Here is a 17,074-nt window from a genome sequence, read left to right as displayed (position 1 = left end):
GTGAAGGAAACGGCCCAGCTGGAATTCCTCCGTAGGAGCATTCCTGGCCTCACACCAAGAAACATATTTTCGCCATATTCGGTGATAATGTTTAACGGTCACGTCCTTCCTAGCCTTTATCAGCGTAGGAATGATCTCATCTGGAATGCCCTTTTCTGCTAGGATCCTGCGTTCAACCGCCATGCCGTCAAACGCAGCCGAGGTAAGTCTTGGAACAGACAGGGCCCCTGTTGCAACAGGTCCTGTCTTAGAGGAAGCGGCCACGGGTCCTCTGTGAGCATTTCTTGCAGATCTGGATACCAAGTCCTTCGTGGCCAATCTGGAACAATGATGATTGTTCTCACTCCCCTTTTTCTTATTATCCTCAGCACCTTGGGTATGAGAGGAAGAGGAGGAAATACATAGACCGACCGGAACACCCACGGTGTCACCAGGGCGTCCACAGCTACTGCCTGAGGGTCTCTTGACCTGGCGCAATACCTCTGTAGCTTTTTGTTGAGGCGGGATGCCATCATGTCCACCTGTGGCTGTTCCCACCGACTTGTAATCTGTGCGAAGACTTCCTGATGAAGTCCCCACTCTCCCGGGTAGAGGTCGTGTCTGCTGAGGAAGTCTGCTTCCCATTTGTCCACTCCCGGGATGAACACTGCCGATAGTGCGCTTACGTGATTCTCTGCCCAGCGAAGAATTCTGGTGGCTTCCGCCATCGCCACTCTGCTCCTTGTGCCGCCTTGTCGGTTTACATGAGCCACTGCGGTGGTGATGTCCGACTGAATCAGAACTGGTAGATCCTGAAGTAAGTTCTCCGCTTGACGCAGGGCGTTGTATATGGCCCTTAGTTCCAGGATGTTGATGTGAAGGCAAGTCTCTTGTTTTGACCACAGCCCTTGGAAATTTCTTCCCTGTGTGACTGCTCCCCAACCTCGGAGGCTTGCGTCCGTGGTCACCAGGACCCAGTCCTGAATGCCGTATCTGCGGCCCTCCAGAAGGTGAGCACTCTGCAGCCACCACAGGAGTGACACCCTGGCCCTGGGGGATAGGGTGATTAACCGATGCATCTGAAGATGTGATCCGGACCACTTGTCCAGTAAGTCCCATTGAAAAGTCCTCGCATGGAACCTGCCGAAGGGAATGACCTCGTATGATGCCACCATCTTTCCCAGGACTCGAGTGCATTGATGCACTGACACCTGTTTTGGTTTTAATAGGTTCCTGACCAGTGTCATGAGTTCCTGAGCTTTCTCTATCGGGAGATAAACCCTTTTCTGGTCTGTGTCCAGAATCATGCCCAGGAATGGCAACCGAGTCGTAGGAACCAACTGCGACTTTGGAATATTTAGAATCCAGCCGTGTTGCCGTAACACTTCCAGAGAAAGTGATACGCTGTTCAGCAACTGCTCTCTTGATCTCGCTTTTATGAGGAGATCGTTCAAGTACGGGATAATTGTGACCCCTTGCTTCCGCAGGAGTACCATCATTTCCGCCATTACCTTGGTAAACATTCTCGGTGCCGTGGAGAGACCAAACGGTAACGTCTGAAATTGGTAATGACAATCCTGTACCACAAATCTGAGGTACGCCTGATGAGGTGGATAGATGGGGACACGAAGGTATGCATCCTTTATGTCCAGAGACACCATAAAATCCCCCCCCCCTCCCCCTTCCAGGCTTGCGATGACCGCTCTCAGCGATTCCATCTTGAACTTCAACCTTTTCAGGTATATGTTCAGGGATTTTAAATTCAATATGGGTCTGACCGAACCGTCCGGTTTCGGGACTACAAACATGGTCAAATAATAACCCCTTCCCTGTTGCAGGAGGGGATCTTTTACCACCACCTGTTGAAGATACAATTTGTGAATTGCAGTTAACACTATTTCCCTGTCGTGGGGGGAAGCTGGTAGGGCCGATTTGAGGTATCGGTGAGGGGGCATCTCTTCGAATTCCAGCTTGTATCCCTGAGACACAATTTCTATTGCCCAGGGATCCACCTGGGAGTGAACCCACTTGTGGCTGAAACTTCGAAGATGTGCCCCCACCGGGCCTAGCTCCGCCTGTGGAGCCCCAGCGTCATGCAGTGGATTTTGTAGAGGCTGGGGAGGACTTCTGTTCCTGGGAACTAGCTGTGTTGTGCAGCTTCTTTCCTCTGCCCCTGCCTCTGGCAAGAAAGGACGCACCTCGGACTTTCTTGTTCCTTTGCGAACGAAAGGACTGCATTTGATAATGCGGTGCTCTCTTAGGCTGTGAGGGAATATAAGGCAAAACATTTGACTTTCCAGCTGTAGCTGTGGAGACCAGGTCCAAGAGACCCTCCCCGAACAATTCCTCACCCTTGTAAGGCATCACCTGTCCATTGCCAAGTCCACAGGACCCTTCTGGCAGAAATCGACATAGCATTTATTCTAGAACTCAGTAGACTGTCTCTTTGAGCATCTCTCATATATAGGACAGCGTCTTTAATATGCCCCAGTGTCAACAACATAGTATCCTTGTCTAAGGTATCAATTTCCTCAGATAAGGTATCTGTCCATGCTGCTAAAGCACTACACACCCAGGCCGACGCGATCGCCGGCCTCAGTAAGGTACCTGAATGTGTATAAATGGACTTCAGGGTAACCTCCTGTTTTCGATCCGCATCATCTTTGGGAGTAGCCGTATCCTGTGACGGCAGGGCTACCTTCTTGGATAAGCGTGTTAAAGCTTTGTCTACCCTAGGGGAGGATTCCCGGCGTAACCTGTCCGTTGGCGGGAAAGGGTACGCCAAAAGAATCCTTTTTGGAAATCTGCAGTTTTTTTTATCTGGCGATTCCCAAGCCTTTTCACATAACTCATTCAGCTCGTGTGAGGGGGGAAAGGTTACCTCCGGCTTCTTTTCCCCATACATATGCACCCTCTTGTCAGGGACTGGGGTTTCCTCTGTGATGTGCAACACGTCCTTAATTGCTATAATCATATAACGGATGGATTTAGCCAATTTTGGCTGTAACTTTGCATCATCGTAATCGACACTGGAGTCAGAATCCATGTCGGTATCTGTGTCAACAATATGGGATAGTGGGCGCTTCTGAGACCCTGACGGCCTCTGCGACATAGGATCAGGCACGGGTTGAGACCCTGACTGTCCCGAAGCTTCAGCCTTGTCTAACCTTTTATGCAAGGAATTAACATTATGTTTTAAAACCTTCCACATATCCATCCAATCAGGTGTCGGCGGAGACACCACATTCATTTGTTCCCACTCTGCTTCCACATAGCCTTCCTCATCAGACATGTCGACACAAGCGTACCGACACACCACACACACAGGGAATGTCCTTTCTGAAGACCGTTCCCCCACAAGACCCTTTGGAGAGACAGAGAGAGTATGCCAGCACACACCCCAGCGCTATAAAACCCAGGAATAACACAGTAACTTAATGTTAACCCAGTAGCTGCTGTTTATATTGTGTTTTGCGCCTAATTATGTGCCCCCCCCCCCCCTCTCTTTTTACCCTCTTCTACCGTGTATCTGCAGGGGAGAGCCTGGGGAGCTTCCTCTCAGCGGAGCTGTGGAGAAAAAATGGCGCTGGTGAGTGCTGAGGAAGAAGCCCTGCCCAAATATGCAATTTTCGGCGGGGGCTCATACATATATATATAGTGCCCAGCTGTATATATGTTTAACTTTTGCCAAAAGAGGTCCCAAATGCTGCCCAGGGCGCCCCCCCATGCCCTGCACCCTTACAGTGACCGGAGTATGTGTAGGTGTGTGGAGCACAGCTGCAGTGCTGTGCGTTACCTCAGTGAAGATCACGGAGTCTTCTGCCGCCTATGAAGTCTTCTTTGCTTCTCATACTCACCCGGCTTCTGTCTTCCGGCTCTGTGAGGGGGACGGCGGCGCGGCTCTGGGACCGGACGGCGAGGGTGAGATCCTGCGTACCGATCCCTCTGGAGCTAATGGTGTCCAGTAGCCTAAGAAGCAGGACCTAGCTTCAGAGAGTAGGGCTGCTTCTCTCCCCTCAGTCCCTCGATGCAGGGAGTCTGTTGCCAGCAGAGCTCCCTGAAAATAAAAAACCTAACAAAATACTTTCTCTCAGCAAGCTCAGGAGAGCTCACTGAAAAGCACCACAGTATCAAACTGAGGTCTGGAGGAGGGGCATAGAGGGAGGAGCCAGTGCACACCAGAACCTAAATGCTTTCTTAAAGTGCCCATGTCTCCTGCGGAGCCCGTCTTTCCCCATGGTCCTTACGGAGTCCCCAGCATCCACTAGGACGTTAGAGAAATATATATATATATATATATATATATATATATATATATAATATATATTTTCTAATCTCAATTTAACAGTAAGTGGAAATCAAATGAAAAGATAGAAAATACAGTCTTTCTCTTACGTCCTAGAGGATGCCGGGGTCCATATTAGTACCATGGGGTATATACAGGCCCACCAGGAGCCATTGGCACTTTAAGAGTTTAACAGTGTGGACTGGCTCCTCCCTCTGTGCCCCTCCCATCAGACTCGGTTTAGAAAATGTGCCCGGAGGAGCCGGTCTCGGCTAGGGGAGCTCTGCAGAGCTTCTTTAGAAAAGTTTATTTTAGAGTTTGTATTTTCACAGGGAGGCTGCTGGCAACAGCCTTATTGCATCGAGGGGTTGGGGGGGGTTGGGGGAGCAGTGTCCGTCCTGCGGGGTCTGAGCCACTGTCTCCGCTGACTGGACACTGAGCTCCAGAGGGGATAGATCGCTCCCTGCCGCAGGGGAACGCTCACCCCAGCAGCATGCTGCCACCCACTTACAGAGCTGAAGTGTGGCGAGTGAGTCATCTGCTCCCTAACAAGCAGGGAGCCGTTGTGAAGATGGCGGCTACAGGGTAGGAGCGCAGTACTAACTGCGCTCTGGGGAGCTCAGCGGTACTTAGGTGGGGCGCCCTGAGCCGGTGCCTTTACCCTACACTGACAAGTAAGCCTGTCTGGGTCCCCGGATCTCAGCCAGCACATAATCCTCAGGCCAGTATAGGAAGAGCGGAAAGACAACGCCATTAAGGGGGCGGAGCTTCTCATCAGAGTGGACCCAGCAGCGTTCCGCACCATTTTCCTGCCTGCAGACACGCTGCCAGTGGAAGAACAGGTCCCTCCAGAGCACCTCCAGCTATCTGTACAGTACCAGGGGGTTGTAGAAGGGAGGGGAGGCTGTGTAAAGACTGTGACTGTGTCACCTATTAAGGGACACAGTCAGCGCTGGTTAAGGGTCACCCTGTACCTATATAGCGCTGTCTGTGGGTTGGCTCCAATCTTTGTGTCTCTCTGCCATTCTTGGGGGGGGGGGGGGGGGTAACTCTGTCTGCCCTCTACCCTGTGTGTATATGGGGTGTACAAGCAAACATGTCTAGAGACTCTGTCTCATATGCTGCAGAGGATTTATCTTCTCAGGAAGATCCCATCCCATGTAATCAGGATTACACTGTAGTGCAAATCCCAGCTAGAGAACCGGAGTTAACCTCTCTTATACCCCTTTCACATCGCACAAATAACCCGGTATCGATACGGCATATTGCCGTGTCGACACTGGTCAGTGTGCGATGTGAAAGCACTTTCGGCGAAATAGCGGGTCGCCTGACCCGGTAATTCAACCCGGTATAAAAGAAGGATTATACCCAGGTTGAATACCGGGTCAGGTGCAGTGTGAATGGGAGCCGCGTCGATGCGACACGGTTCCCATTCACAGCATAGGGAGTGGCGGCGCAGGAGATGAGCTCATCTCCCAATGCCGCCTCCACCCCTGCTGCTGCTGCGCCACCCCACCCCCCTGCTGCTATGGCAACCGACCCGGTATATTGCCGGGTCGGAAAGCCAGCAGAGGGGAGCAAATGCCGGATCCCACCCGGTAAGGACACGTTTCTTTTACCGGGTGGGATCCGGCATTTGCGATCTGAATGCGGTATTAGGGGGGCTATTTCTCAGATTTCTGAAAGGGTTGCAAGGACTGAGCATGCTACTCGGGTATTGCAGTCCTCTGTGGCAGTATGGTCTGATACTGATCCCTCGGGGCCCCCTGCGGTACGTTCTCACAAACGTGCTCTTGCCCAGATTATGCAGGATGACACGGATACCGATTCTGACACAGCAGACGGTGATGGGGATGTGTCGAGGGGGTCGGCATCACTTGCTAAGGGGGTGCAGTTGATGATTGAGGCCATGTGGGATGTTACATATTTCTGACACACCTCCTGAGCAGGTTGAGGAGGCCTTTTTCACAGATGGTAAGAAAGCCCCTCACCTTCCCGACAACTAAGAAATTAAATGCTATCTTTGAAAAAGCCTGGGAAAACACGGAGAAAAAATTCCAGATCCCTAAAAGGGTTCTGGTTGCTTTTCCCTTCCCGGAAGATGACTAGCTGTTTTGCCAATTGATAGGATACATTAAGCGTGATAAATCTAATAACTGTTGCACCTATCAATTCGCAAAACAGCTAGTCAATACCCGATATCTATATGGTTGTGCTTTGTATAACTGCTAGTAATTTATAGGCAGCCCAATCAGTATATTCAGTAACAAGGGATAGACTCAGTGACTTCACTCTAACAGTTACATTGTATGTACTTGTTGTTTGCTGAAGGTTACATTTGTATCCATCTGCAATAGATGAGGTTACAGGTGCATATTCTCACTATGCACAGCTGCCAGGAATAAAGGCAATACATAAGTCATTTAATGTTGCTATAATAAGTAACATGCAAAGATATTAGCATTACAGATATCGTGCAATCACTGGTTAAGTGCTAAATTTGAATATTTGACTACTTGGAGTAACAGAATAATTCATGCATATTACTTTACTGTGATTATCTAATACTCCGCAATTACTGAATAGTTTTGCATCCAAACCATTCAAGGCTATGGGAATGAACTGTACCTATGAATGATTCAGCCATACATCTTAACTCCATTGTTGCAGAACATCTGATTACTCTGTTTAATAATAATAAACTTATCCACTCATAACAAATACAGTCACTGGAGAAGGGTCACTATATTGAGTAAATCCCCAAACATTAACACACTAGTACAATCTTGTGTGATAAGTGTCTCTAATATTATTATAATGTATGTGAACCAACTAATGTACTCCTAGCAGCTACCACACAGCATTTATTACTATAATATAAGAGTTAATTTCTGGGAACTAATAAGGTAATTGTCTGGATACTGAATTTATAGACCAATTACAGTCCTACTATTATATTGTATTTAGATCATTGAATAATTACCCCAGAGCATTTAGATCCGCAGCAAGATGTAAGAAAATTGAACCAATACAAGATATGACACAGATAGCGAGCCTTGGTTTTAAAATCCACTTTATTAAGTATTTCGTTCACTGTGTGTAGTTAGTGTATCATTCTATATTATTTGTTGTACTGTATGGTCTTATTTTGTGTTTGGACAAATCTTAATGGATCTATTAAAAGTTACATTTTAAATTATCTCATGTGCGCCAACAAAGAGACATTCTTTCCTCTCTTCTTCTTGTGTACAATATAATTGTCTCTGGTTGCACCCCCGAATATCCAGTAATAAGTGGTTGAGTCAAAAAAACTGTCTGATATTAATCGGGGCTTTTTTTCTCAGTTTAATAATACAACTTCTCTAGCTGGTGCAGAGCACATCCCATCCCCCTATCCTTTTATGCTCTAGGCCTAGAAAGAACAAGCCCTCTCACCTTCTTTAGAGGTGGTCGTGCCAAATCCAAACAGCCTGCTCCCGCAGGTTCCCAGGACCAGAAGCCTGCTTCTGGTACCTCAAAGTCCTCAGCATGATGATGGACCGCAAAGCCTGGAGGAAGGAAAGGTGGGAGCAAGACACCAGCATTTCAGCCACGTCTGGGTGTCATCTGGCCTGGACACCTGGATACAGGATATTGTGTATCGGGGGTACAGGCTGGAGTTTCAAACTCTCCCACCTCACAGATTCTTCAAATCAGGCTTGCCGGCTTTGCCGGCAGATAGAGCTATTCTACTGGACGCTATCCGAAAATTGATAGTGTCCAAGGTCATTGTTCCAGTTCCACCTCATAGGTTGACCAAAGGTTACTATTCAAACCTTTTTGTGGTTCCAAAGCCAGATGGTTCAGTAAGGACAATTCTGAACTTGAAATCTTTGAACCCTTATCTCAGGAACTTCAAATTCAAGATGAAGTCTCTGATGCAGTTATCTCAGAACTGACGGAGGGGGAGTTCTTGGTGTCCCTGGACATCAAGGATGCATACCTCCACATTTCCATTTGGTTGCCGCATCAGGCTTATCTCAGGCTTGCACTGTTAGACGATCTATCAGTTTCAGTCACTGCCGTTCGGTCTCTCCACGGCACCGAGGGTCTTCACCAAGGTGATCGCAGAGATGATTGTTCTCCCCAAGCAGGGGGTGAACATAATTCCGTATCTGGACGATCTGCTGATCAAGGCATCGTCCAAGGAGAAGCTGTTAAGATCCATTGCTCTCACAACGCATCTGCTCAAGGAGCATGGTTGGATTCTGAACCTTCCAAAGTCTCATCTGGAGCCGACAAGGAGGCTGTCTTTCCTGGGGATGATCCTTGACACGGAGGTGCAGAGGGTGTTTCTACCGGTGGAGAAAGCGTTGGTGATTCAAACCATGGTTTGGGATGTCTTGAAGCCTGCCAGGGTGTCGGTTCATCAGTGCATCCGCCTTCTGGTGAAGATGGTTGCCTCCTACGAGGCTCTTCAGTACGGAAGGTTTCATGCTCGCTCCTCTCAACTGGATCTCTTGGACCAGTGGTCGGGATCTCACCTGTACATGCACCAGAGGATACGTCTGTCTCTGAAAGCCAGGATTTCGCTCCTCTGGTGGCTACAACTACCACACCTTCTGGAGGGCAGAAGGTTCGGAGTTCTGGACTGGATCCTTCTAACCACGCATGCAAGTCTAAGAGGTTTGGGAACTCAAGGGCAAACCTTCCAAGGAAGGTGGTCGAGTCAAAAGTCCCTTCTTCCGATAAACATCCTGGAGCTAAGAGCCGTATACAACGGCTTTCTTCAAGCAGCACACCTTCTACAGGATCGGGGTGTTCTGGTGCAGTCGGACAACATGACCACAGTGGCCTACATAAACCGACAAGGCAGAACGAAGAGCAGGGCTGCAATGTCGGAGGTGACAAAAATCCTCCTCTAGGCAGAAAGGCATGCTGTAGCGATGTCTGCAATCTTCATTCCGGGAATAGACAACTGGGAAGTGGACTTCCTCAGCAGACACGATCTCCCTCCAGGAGAGTGGGGCCTCCACCCGTTGGTGTTCGAGGAGGTAACCAGTTCGTGGGGGGGTTCCTCACATGATGGCCTCCCGCCTCAACAAGAAGCTGCGGAGGAACTGTTCCAGGTGGAGGGACCCACAGGTGGTGGTGGACGCACTAGTAACGCCGTAGGTGTTCACGTCAGTGTATGCATTCCCTCCACTACAACTTGTAAGAAGAACAAAAGTTCTGGCAATCCTCATTGCTCCAGACTGGCCAAGGAGGGCTTGGTACGTGTATCTGCTGGATCTACTGCTGGAAGATCCAAGGCCCCTACCTCTTCGAAAGGATCTTCTACTGCAGGGGCCGTTCGCTTATCAAGACTTACCGCGGCTACGTTTGACGGCATGGCGGTTGAGCGCCAGATCTTCGCTCGGAAGGGTATTCCGAGCGAGGTTATTCCTACCCTGATACAGGCTAGGAAGGGGGTAACGTCTAAACATTACCATCGAATTTGGAAAAGATGTGTCTTGGTGTGAATCCAAGAAATTTCCTGCGGTGGAGTTTCAACTTAGACGTTTTCTCTTTTTCCTGCAAGCAGGTGTGGATATGGGCCTGGGATTGGGCTCCATCAAGGTCCAGATCTTAGCTTTGTCCATTTTCTTCCAGAAACAATTGTCTGTCCTACCTGAGGTTCAGACCTTTTTGAAAGGGGTTCTGCACATCCAGCCTCCCTTTGTGGTGCCAATGGCACCATGGGATCTTTATGTCGGTGTTGCAGTTCCTGCAATCGGATTGGTTTGAGCCTCTACATGAGGCTGAAATCAAGTTTCTCACATGGAAGGCGGTATCTTTGTTGGCCTTGGCTTCTGCTCGATGTTTGCCGGAATTGGGGGCTTTGTCCTGTAAAGTCCCTATCTGGTCTTCCATGAAGATAGGGCGGAACTCAGGACTCGTCCACAGTTCCTTCCTAAGGTTGTATCGGCTTTTCATATCGACCAACCTATTGTAGTGCCAGTGGCTACTGACTCCTCAATTGCTTCAAAGGCCTTGGATGTTGTGAGAACAGCTCGTCTCAGGAAATCTGACTCTGTTTGTCCTCTATGATCCCAAGAAAATTGGGTGTCCTGCTTCTAAGCAGTCGTTTTCTCGCTGGATCAGGTTCACCATCCAGCATGCCTATTCTACGGCAGGATTGCCGTGTCCAAAATTGGTTAAGGCCCACTCTACTCGTAAAGTGGGTTCTTCCTGGGCGGCTGCCCGGGGTGCCTCTGCCTTACAGCTTTGCCGAGCAGCTACTTGGTCTGGTTCAAACACGTTTGCTAAGTTTTAAAAGTTTGATACTTTTAGCCTATGATGACCTCAAGTTTGGTCAAGCAGTTCTGCAGGAGCCTGCGCGCTCTCCCTCCCGTTCTGGGAGCTTTGGTACATCCCCATGGTACTAATATGGACCCCAGCATCCTCTAGGACGTAAGAGAAAATAGGATTTTTATTTCCTACCGGTAAATCCTTTTCTCGTAGTCCGTAGAGGATGCTGGGCGCTAGCCCAGCGCTTCTTGATCCTGCAGTGGTTATTTGGTTCAGTACTGCCTGGTTCCTAGGTAAGTTCTGTGTTCGTTACTGTTTCAGTACTGTTTCAGCTGTTGCTGAGTTCTCCGGCCTCTTGGCCGGATTGCCTTGTTGTGTGAGCTGGTATGAATCTCGTCACTATCTTTGTATTTCCTTCTCTCGAAGTAAGTCATCTCCTCAGGCACAGTTTCTAGACTGTGTCTGGTGGGAGGGGCATAGAGGGAGGAGCCAGCCCACACTATTAAACTCTTAAAGTGCCAATGGCTCCTGGTGGACCCGTCTATACCCCATGGTACTAATATGGACCCCAGCATCCTCTACGGACTACGAGAAAAGGATTTACCGGTAGGTAATTTAAAATCCTATCTTAAATATGAAAGGTCATTATAAATGTCAACTGTCACACCAAAAACCTACCCTTACTCTTTTCCTCCCCATCACCCTCTCTCCATATGCAGCAAGCGTAAAACAGTCAGATCAGTATTTTGAATTAATTAGCACCAGGCTGTAACATCTCCGCACATTCTAAATTTCACTTTTAGCTAAAAAAGTCATTTGATCCTTGGGGTGGCCGCTGGCGCACATAGCAGAGGTGAGGAGCAGCCTTGGCCTTTTATTATATAGACTTACTGAGCTCCATTATACATGAGTTACACTGGTACTGCTAATACCCATGCAAGTATTACATTTGAGACAGCAGATATTGTATTGGTCTGATTTTGCCTTTTGTATAAATGTCTACACCTTTTTTATAGGATTGTTTTGTTTTTTTATCCAATGTATTACATTTTTTGCCATAGCATTTATTGTCCATGCATAACACACGTTTCACTTGCTGTTCTGTACTTGCAGTCTCATATACTGTAAATTGAAAGCTCTTTAGATTATTTCACAGGTTTAATGTAGAAGGGGTGGACATATACAGTATTAGCTTAATGAGTGCTTTTCTATAAGCATTTAAAAATGGCACAAGTTATCAGAACTAAATATATCTTTATTTTCTGCCTCATGTTGTTTGTCACATTATGTATGTTTATATCATTAATTTTTTTTTACTCTTTCTTTGTAGACTCGTGTAATGCCAGCGGTAGTACTTCTTTTCAACCAATTAGAAGACAGGTTACCATCCCCACAGCTCATGTTGTACCTTCCACCTTGGCACCCTCTTCCAATAGCATGCAAGTGCATGTAAAATCCCCTGTTTCTACAGAATTTCCCTTTCTGCCCATGTCAGACCCCTCAACAGTTGAAGACAATAGGAAGTTTGAAACACCCAATATTGAACCTACTTTGAACCAATCTGGTCTTCTAAATGTTTTATGCCCAGAGGGTAGAAATGATGTCTCTACAGGAACCATAAACTCAGAGGTTGAACCATACAGAAGTCTTCCTGAGAGCACAGAATTTGGAGGAAGGGATCACACTCGCAGGGCTGTGACCCTGGCCACCACAAGTCTCCGGAGTCAGGGGTGGAGACCAGATACGTACAGTCTGCAGCCAGGGGCTGAATACAGTGCCTGGAAGCTCCAACAACAACAGTATACAGATAACTTGAGAATGAGGATGGAGAGACTGCAGGTAACTTTATAGTTTGCATTTCACCTTGGAACACTTGGAATTAGGGATAGCCATTGGTGGGTTAACCTCTGTCGTATGAAACAACGGGTGGGTGGGGGGGAACCATTGATGGCTTTGTGGGAATGGGCTTTGTGGGCTGCATTGGGGGGTGAGCTGGGCTCCATGTCTCGGCGCCAGGTAGAAAGAGATGGAGAACCTTTATGCGGCTCTGTACCATCGATGGAAATTCGTTGGATCTCCACCATCGATGGAAAACAATCGACCATCGGTGGACATTACCCATGGATGATCTATGGCCTTTCTTACTTAGAATATGAATTGATATGAAGAAATCTGCGCTCTAGGATGTACGCTGCATTCTAATCTTGCTCGTATCATTAATTTATGTCTGAAATTATTTATTTACAACTTTTTTTTTTCTCTTACGTCCTAGGGGATACTGGGAATCCGTTTAGTACCATGGGGTATAGACGGGTCCACTTGAAGCCATGGGCACTATAGAAGTTTAACGTGTGCTGGTTCCTCCCTCTATGCCCCTCCTACCAGAATCTGTTTAGAAAAGGAGCCGGTCACATCTCTGGAAGCTCCTGAAGAGTTTTCTGCATTTATTTGTAAAATTTATTTTCAGGCAGGACTGGATGGCAGCAGCCTGCCTGCTTCGTGGGACTTGGCGGGAGGGGGGCAACCCCACTAAGGGCTAATTGTCCTGTTCCCTGCTGACAGGACGCTAGCTCCTGATGGAACTATTCACATGCCCCACCTCGGCGAGCGTACATTCCCGCAGCATGCCGCCATCCCTAACAGGGCCAGAAGAAAGAGTGGTGAGTACTAAGCTGACGTCCCGGTTAGCGGGTCACCAGCCATTATGGCGGCATAAGGGTACGGAGATGCACGGCTTCTACACGGGGCAGAATGAGTCTCCAGACTTGGTACACTGTAGTGTACACAGTACCCAGACTGGCAATACAGGCTTCAAAGGGGGCTTACTCCATGTTATGCACTCAGACACATAAAGCCAGTATAAAGGAGAGTGGGAAGATTGCGCTATTGAAGGGACGGGGCTTCACTATGAGTGGATCCAGCAGCTCACAGGCACCACGCGCAACTCCTCCAGAAGCCTCCAGATCACCTCAGCGGTACCAGGGGGTCATAGCAGGGGGGAGCTATATACTAGTCTGTGACCCGGCTAAGCTTGGCTTTTAGCGATAAGGGAGCCATGCGCTGGTTCTATCCTCTCTCTGTGTCTCTCGGGAAGGGCTCTTTGTGGGTTGTCAGTGCTGCAGTATGTCAGGCAAAGAGTGTTTCATGTAAGGCACAGTGTTCCTCTTCCCCAGGGGGTTCACTAGTGTGTAGTATCTCTTCTCAGGCCAGTGGGGTGGAGCCAGCATGACTGGAGTCCATTAGTGGGATAATTTCCACCATCTCTACTAAATTATCTTGTAATGAGAAAGAAAAGCAATACTTAAGACAGTCTATGGCTGAGTTTATGCAAAAGGACTCCGTACTCACACCAGCATCTCAGTCCTCTAACATTTGTCTGCAAAAATGTACATTGTCCCATATCCTGCATTCTGACTCTGATAATGAAGGGTCAGAAATGGAGGAAGGTGAGGTGGACATAGAGGTAGGGGAGGGTACTCTGTCGCAGGGTGTAGAGGCTCTCATAGATTCTGTCAGAGAAGTCCTAAATATCCCTAATAAGGTGACAGAGGAGTGTGAGGAATCTTACTTTAATATAAAGAAAAAATCCTCTGCCACTTTTCCCGTATCAAAGGAACCAAATACCCTGTTTTAAGAACCGTGGGTTAATCCAGGTAAGAAATTTGTAATTCCTAGGCGGTTATCATCTTTTCCTTTTCCTCCTGTGTATAGGAAAAAATGGGAAAATCCACCGATAGTGGATACATCAGTCTCCAGGCTCTCACGTAAAATAGTACTGCCTGTTTCTGGTGCAGCCTCCCTAAAGGCTGCAGCTGATCGTAAGATTGAGACTACATTCATATCTGTATACAGCTCCATGGGTGGCCCAGAGACCCACTATAGCATGTGGGTGGATTACTGGAGCCATTGCTAAATGGTCTGGTAATTTAATTGAGGGGTTAGACACCTTACCTCAAGAGGAAATTATGTTACTCCTGCAGCTCATACAAGACTCTGCAAACTTTATGGTGGAAGCCATTAAAGAGAGAGGTTTGCTTAATGCACGCACTACAGCTATGGCAGTGTCAGCACGCGTGGGATTATGGCTACGTCAGTGGACTGCTGACAGACTCTAAAAAAAGGCGTGGAAGGCCTACCCTTCACAGGAAAGGCCTTATTTGGAGATGAACTAGACAAATGGGTCTCACGAGCTACTGCGGTTAAGTCCACTTATCTACCTTCTGCAGCTCCGCCAGCCAGGAAGACCTACTCAGGTCCCAATTTACAGTCCTTTCGGACTGCCAAGTTTAGGGGCAAGGCCAGAGGTTCATCTACCACCGCCAGAGGTGCTACAGGTAAACCACACAAACCAGTGACTACTGGTTCACAGGAACAGAGCTCAGGCTCTGCCTCCTCAAAACTTTCCGCATGACGGTGGACTGCGATGCCTGGGAGACAGGCAGGTGGGAGGCCGGCTACAATTCTTCAGTCACACCTGGACAAGATCTTGCCAGGATCCCTGGGTCATAGACCTTATATCCCATGGCTACAGGCTATAGTTCCAGGATCTCCCACCTCACAGATTCTTCAAATCAGGCTTACAAGTTTCACAAGAATGAAAAAAGGGTTAAACTGCGCTGTGGTTAATTAATGGATGTCAACTGCTCTGATGGGTAAAAATAGTAATTTTAAAAGGGTGCAGAGCGCTTGTAAAAGTAAGTATAAATGCAAAGTAGATGCATTACCTGAAAAAAAGAAAGGGTTAAACAATTTTATGAATGTTTAAGCTCCTTTATGAAAATGTGAGGACTTGCTCTGAAGGCTTTGCGGGGTTTCCAAAATTGTGGTGGGTGTGATTAGGGCTGAGCCGCAGCCACAGTGGGTCCGTTGCCTAAGGCTAAGCTCTCCCTATCTCTGCCCCCATGCAGAGATTCGGCTGGTCACCTCCGTCTTCCGTGCTGGGGTAACGCTTCCTGCTGTACTGCGCCGCCGTCGGTGTCCTATTACCGCTTTCTTGAATGCACGCTCCAGTGCGTTTCTGGCTATAGCCCTTTGTCAAGGATGGTGCTGCGGGTTCCGGTGTCAGTATTTATTTAAAAAACTTTATTGAAAACAGACACTATATGTCCGTTAATTAAAAACCTAACCACTCTTCTTTCTTTTAAAAAAAAGAAAAAAAAGAAATGTGATAGTAAATGGTAATGCGTCACTCAATCTAAATAAAATAATATAATAATTACGTGTGGTTATGTATATAAATAGTGAAATTATAAAAAAGCATTAAATTCGAAATCAATGTTTAAACCACAGGGCTCCAGTGTTTGCATATGGAATATCCACTGTGTTTCTTGTTTTTTTTTTTTTCAAGTCCTGTACAATGTTGCCACCTCTCCAGTTATTTTTTACTTTCTCAATTGCAACAAAATTTAAACCAGCAGGATCTTTGTTATGTTTATCCAGAAAATTTTTGAAACACTGTAGGTCGCAAGTCCTTTTTTTATGTTAAATATGCTCTGAAATTCTCGTTTTCAGCTTTCGTTTAGTTTGTCCGATATATTGAAGACCGCACTGGCATTCCAGTAAAAAATCACTTCCTCAGTGTCACAAGAAATGGTGTCTTTAATATGATATTCTTTTTTGGTGATGTTTGATTTAAATGATTTTTCTGGTTTTGTAGTTTTGTTTTTTAGTTGTTTTGCACGCTAAACAATTCAGACAAGGAAAAAACCTTTTGATTTTGTCCGGCTCATTTCTTCATCAAGAGGGATGTAACTTCTAGTCAATTCTTGCTTCAGATTTTTTGCTTTTCTGTAGATTATTCTTGGTTCACTCGAAATTAAAGGTTTTATCAATTCATCCAAACCTTATATATGCCAGTGCTTTTTTTAAATGTTTTCAAATAAATGTTGTTGACTATTATACTGTGTAATAACTGTATAACCCTGCAAGTCCTCACATTTTCATAAAGGAGCTTAAACATTCATAAAGTTGTTTTAACCCTTTCTTTTCTCTCTAACGTCCTAGTGGATGCTGGGGACTCCGTAAGGACCATGGGGAATAGACGGGCTCCGCAGGAGATTGGGCTCTCTAAAGAAAGATTCAGTACTATCTGGTGTGCACTGGCTCCTCCCTCTATGCCCCTCCTCCAGACCTCAGTTAGAATCTGTGCCCGGCCAGAGCTGGGTGCTCCTAGTGGGCTCTCCTGAGCTTGCTAGAAAAGAAAGTATTTTGTCAGGTTTTTTATTTTCAGAGAGCTTCTGCTGGCAACAGACTCTATGCTACGTGGGACTGAGGGGAGAGAAGCAAACCTACTCACTGCAGCTAAGTAGCGCTTCTTAGGCTACTGGACACCATTAGCTCCAGAGGGATCGAACACAGGTACCTAACCTTGATCGTCTGTTCCCGGAGCCGCGCCGCCGTCCCCCTCGCAGAGCCAGAAGTACAGAAGCAGCAGAAGCATGAAGACATCGAAATCGGCGGCTGAAGACTCCTGTCTTCACTTAAGGTAGCGCACAGCACTGCAGCTGTGCGCCATTGCTCCCACAGCACACCGCACACTCC

At 47.3% G+C, this 17,074-nt stretch overlaps 1 protein-coding gene across 2 annotated transcripts in view; it reads left to right on the top strand.

Annotated features, from left to right (window-relative positions):
* Positions 1-17,074, top strand: part of CEP85 (centrosomal protein 85) — a 106,062-nt gene that overhangs the window by 37,187 nt on the left and 51,801 nt on the right. For both annotated transcript variants that reach the window (XM_063954736.1, XM_063954735.1), the window contains exon 4: positions 11,865-12,373. In XM_063954736.1, coding sequence (XP_063810806.1) covers positions 11,865-12,373 — 509 coding nt within the window. The remainder of the gene's footprint in view (positions 1-11,864; positions 12,374-17,074) is intronic.

Source organism: Pseudophryne corroboree, chromosome 2, assembly GCF_028390025.1.
Source record: "Pseudophryne corroboree isolate aPseCor3 chromosome 2, aPseCor3.hap2, whole genome shotgun sequence".
Lineage (NCBI taxonomy): Eukaryota > Metazoa > Chordata > Amphibia > Anura > Myobatrachidae > Pseudophryne > Pseudophryne corroboree.
The sequence above is the reverse complement of the archived record's forward strand: the minus strand, read 5'-3'. Positions and strand labels throughout refer to the sequence as shown.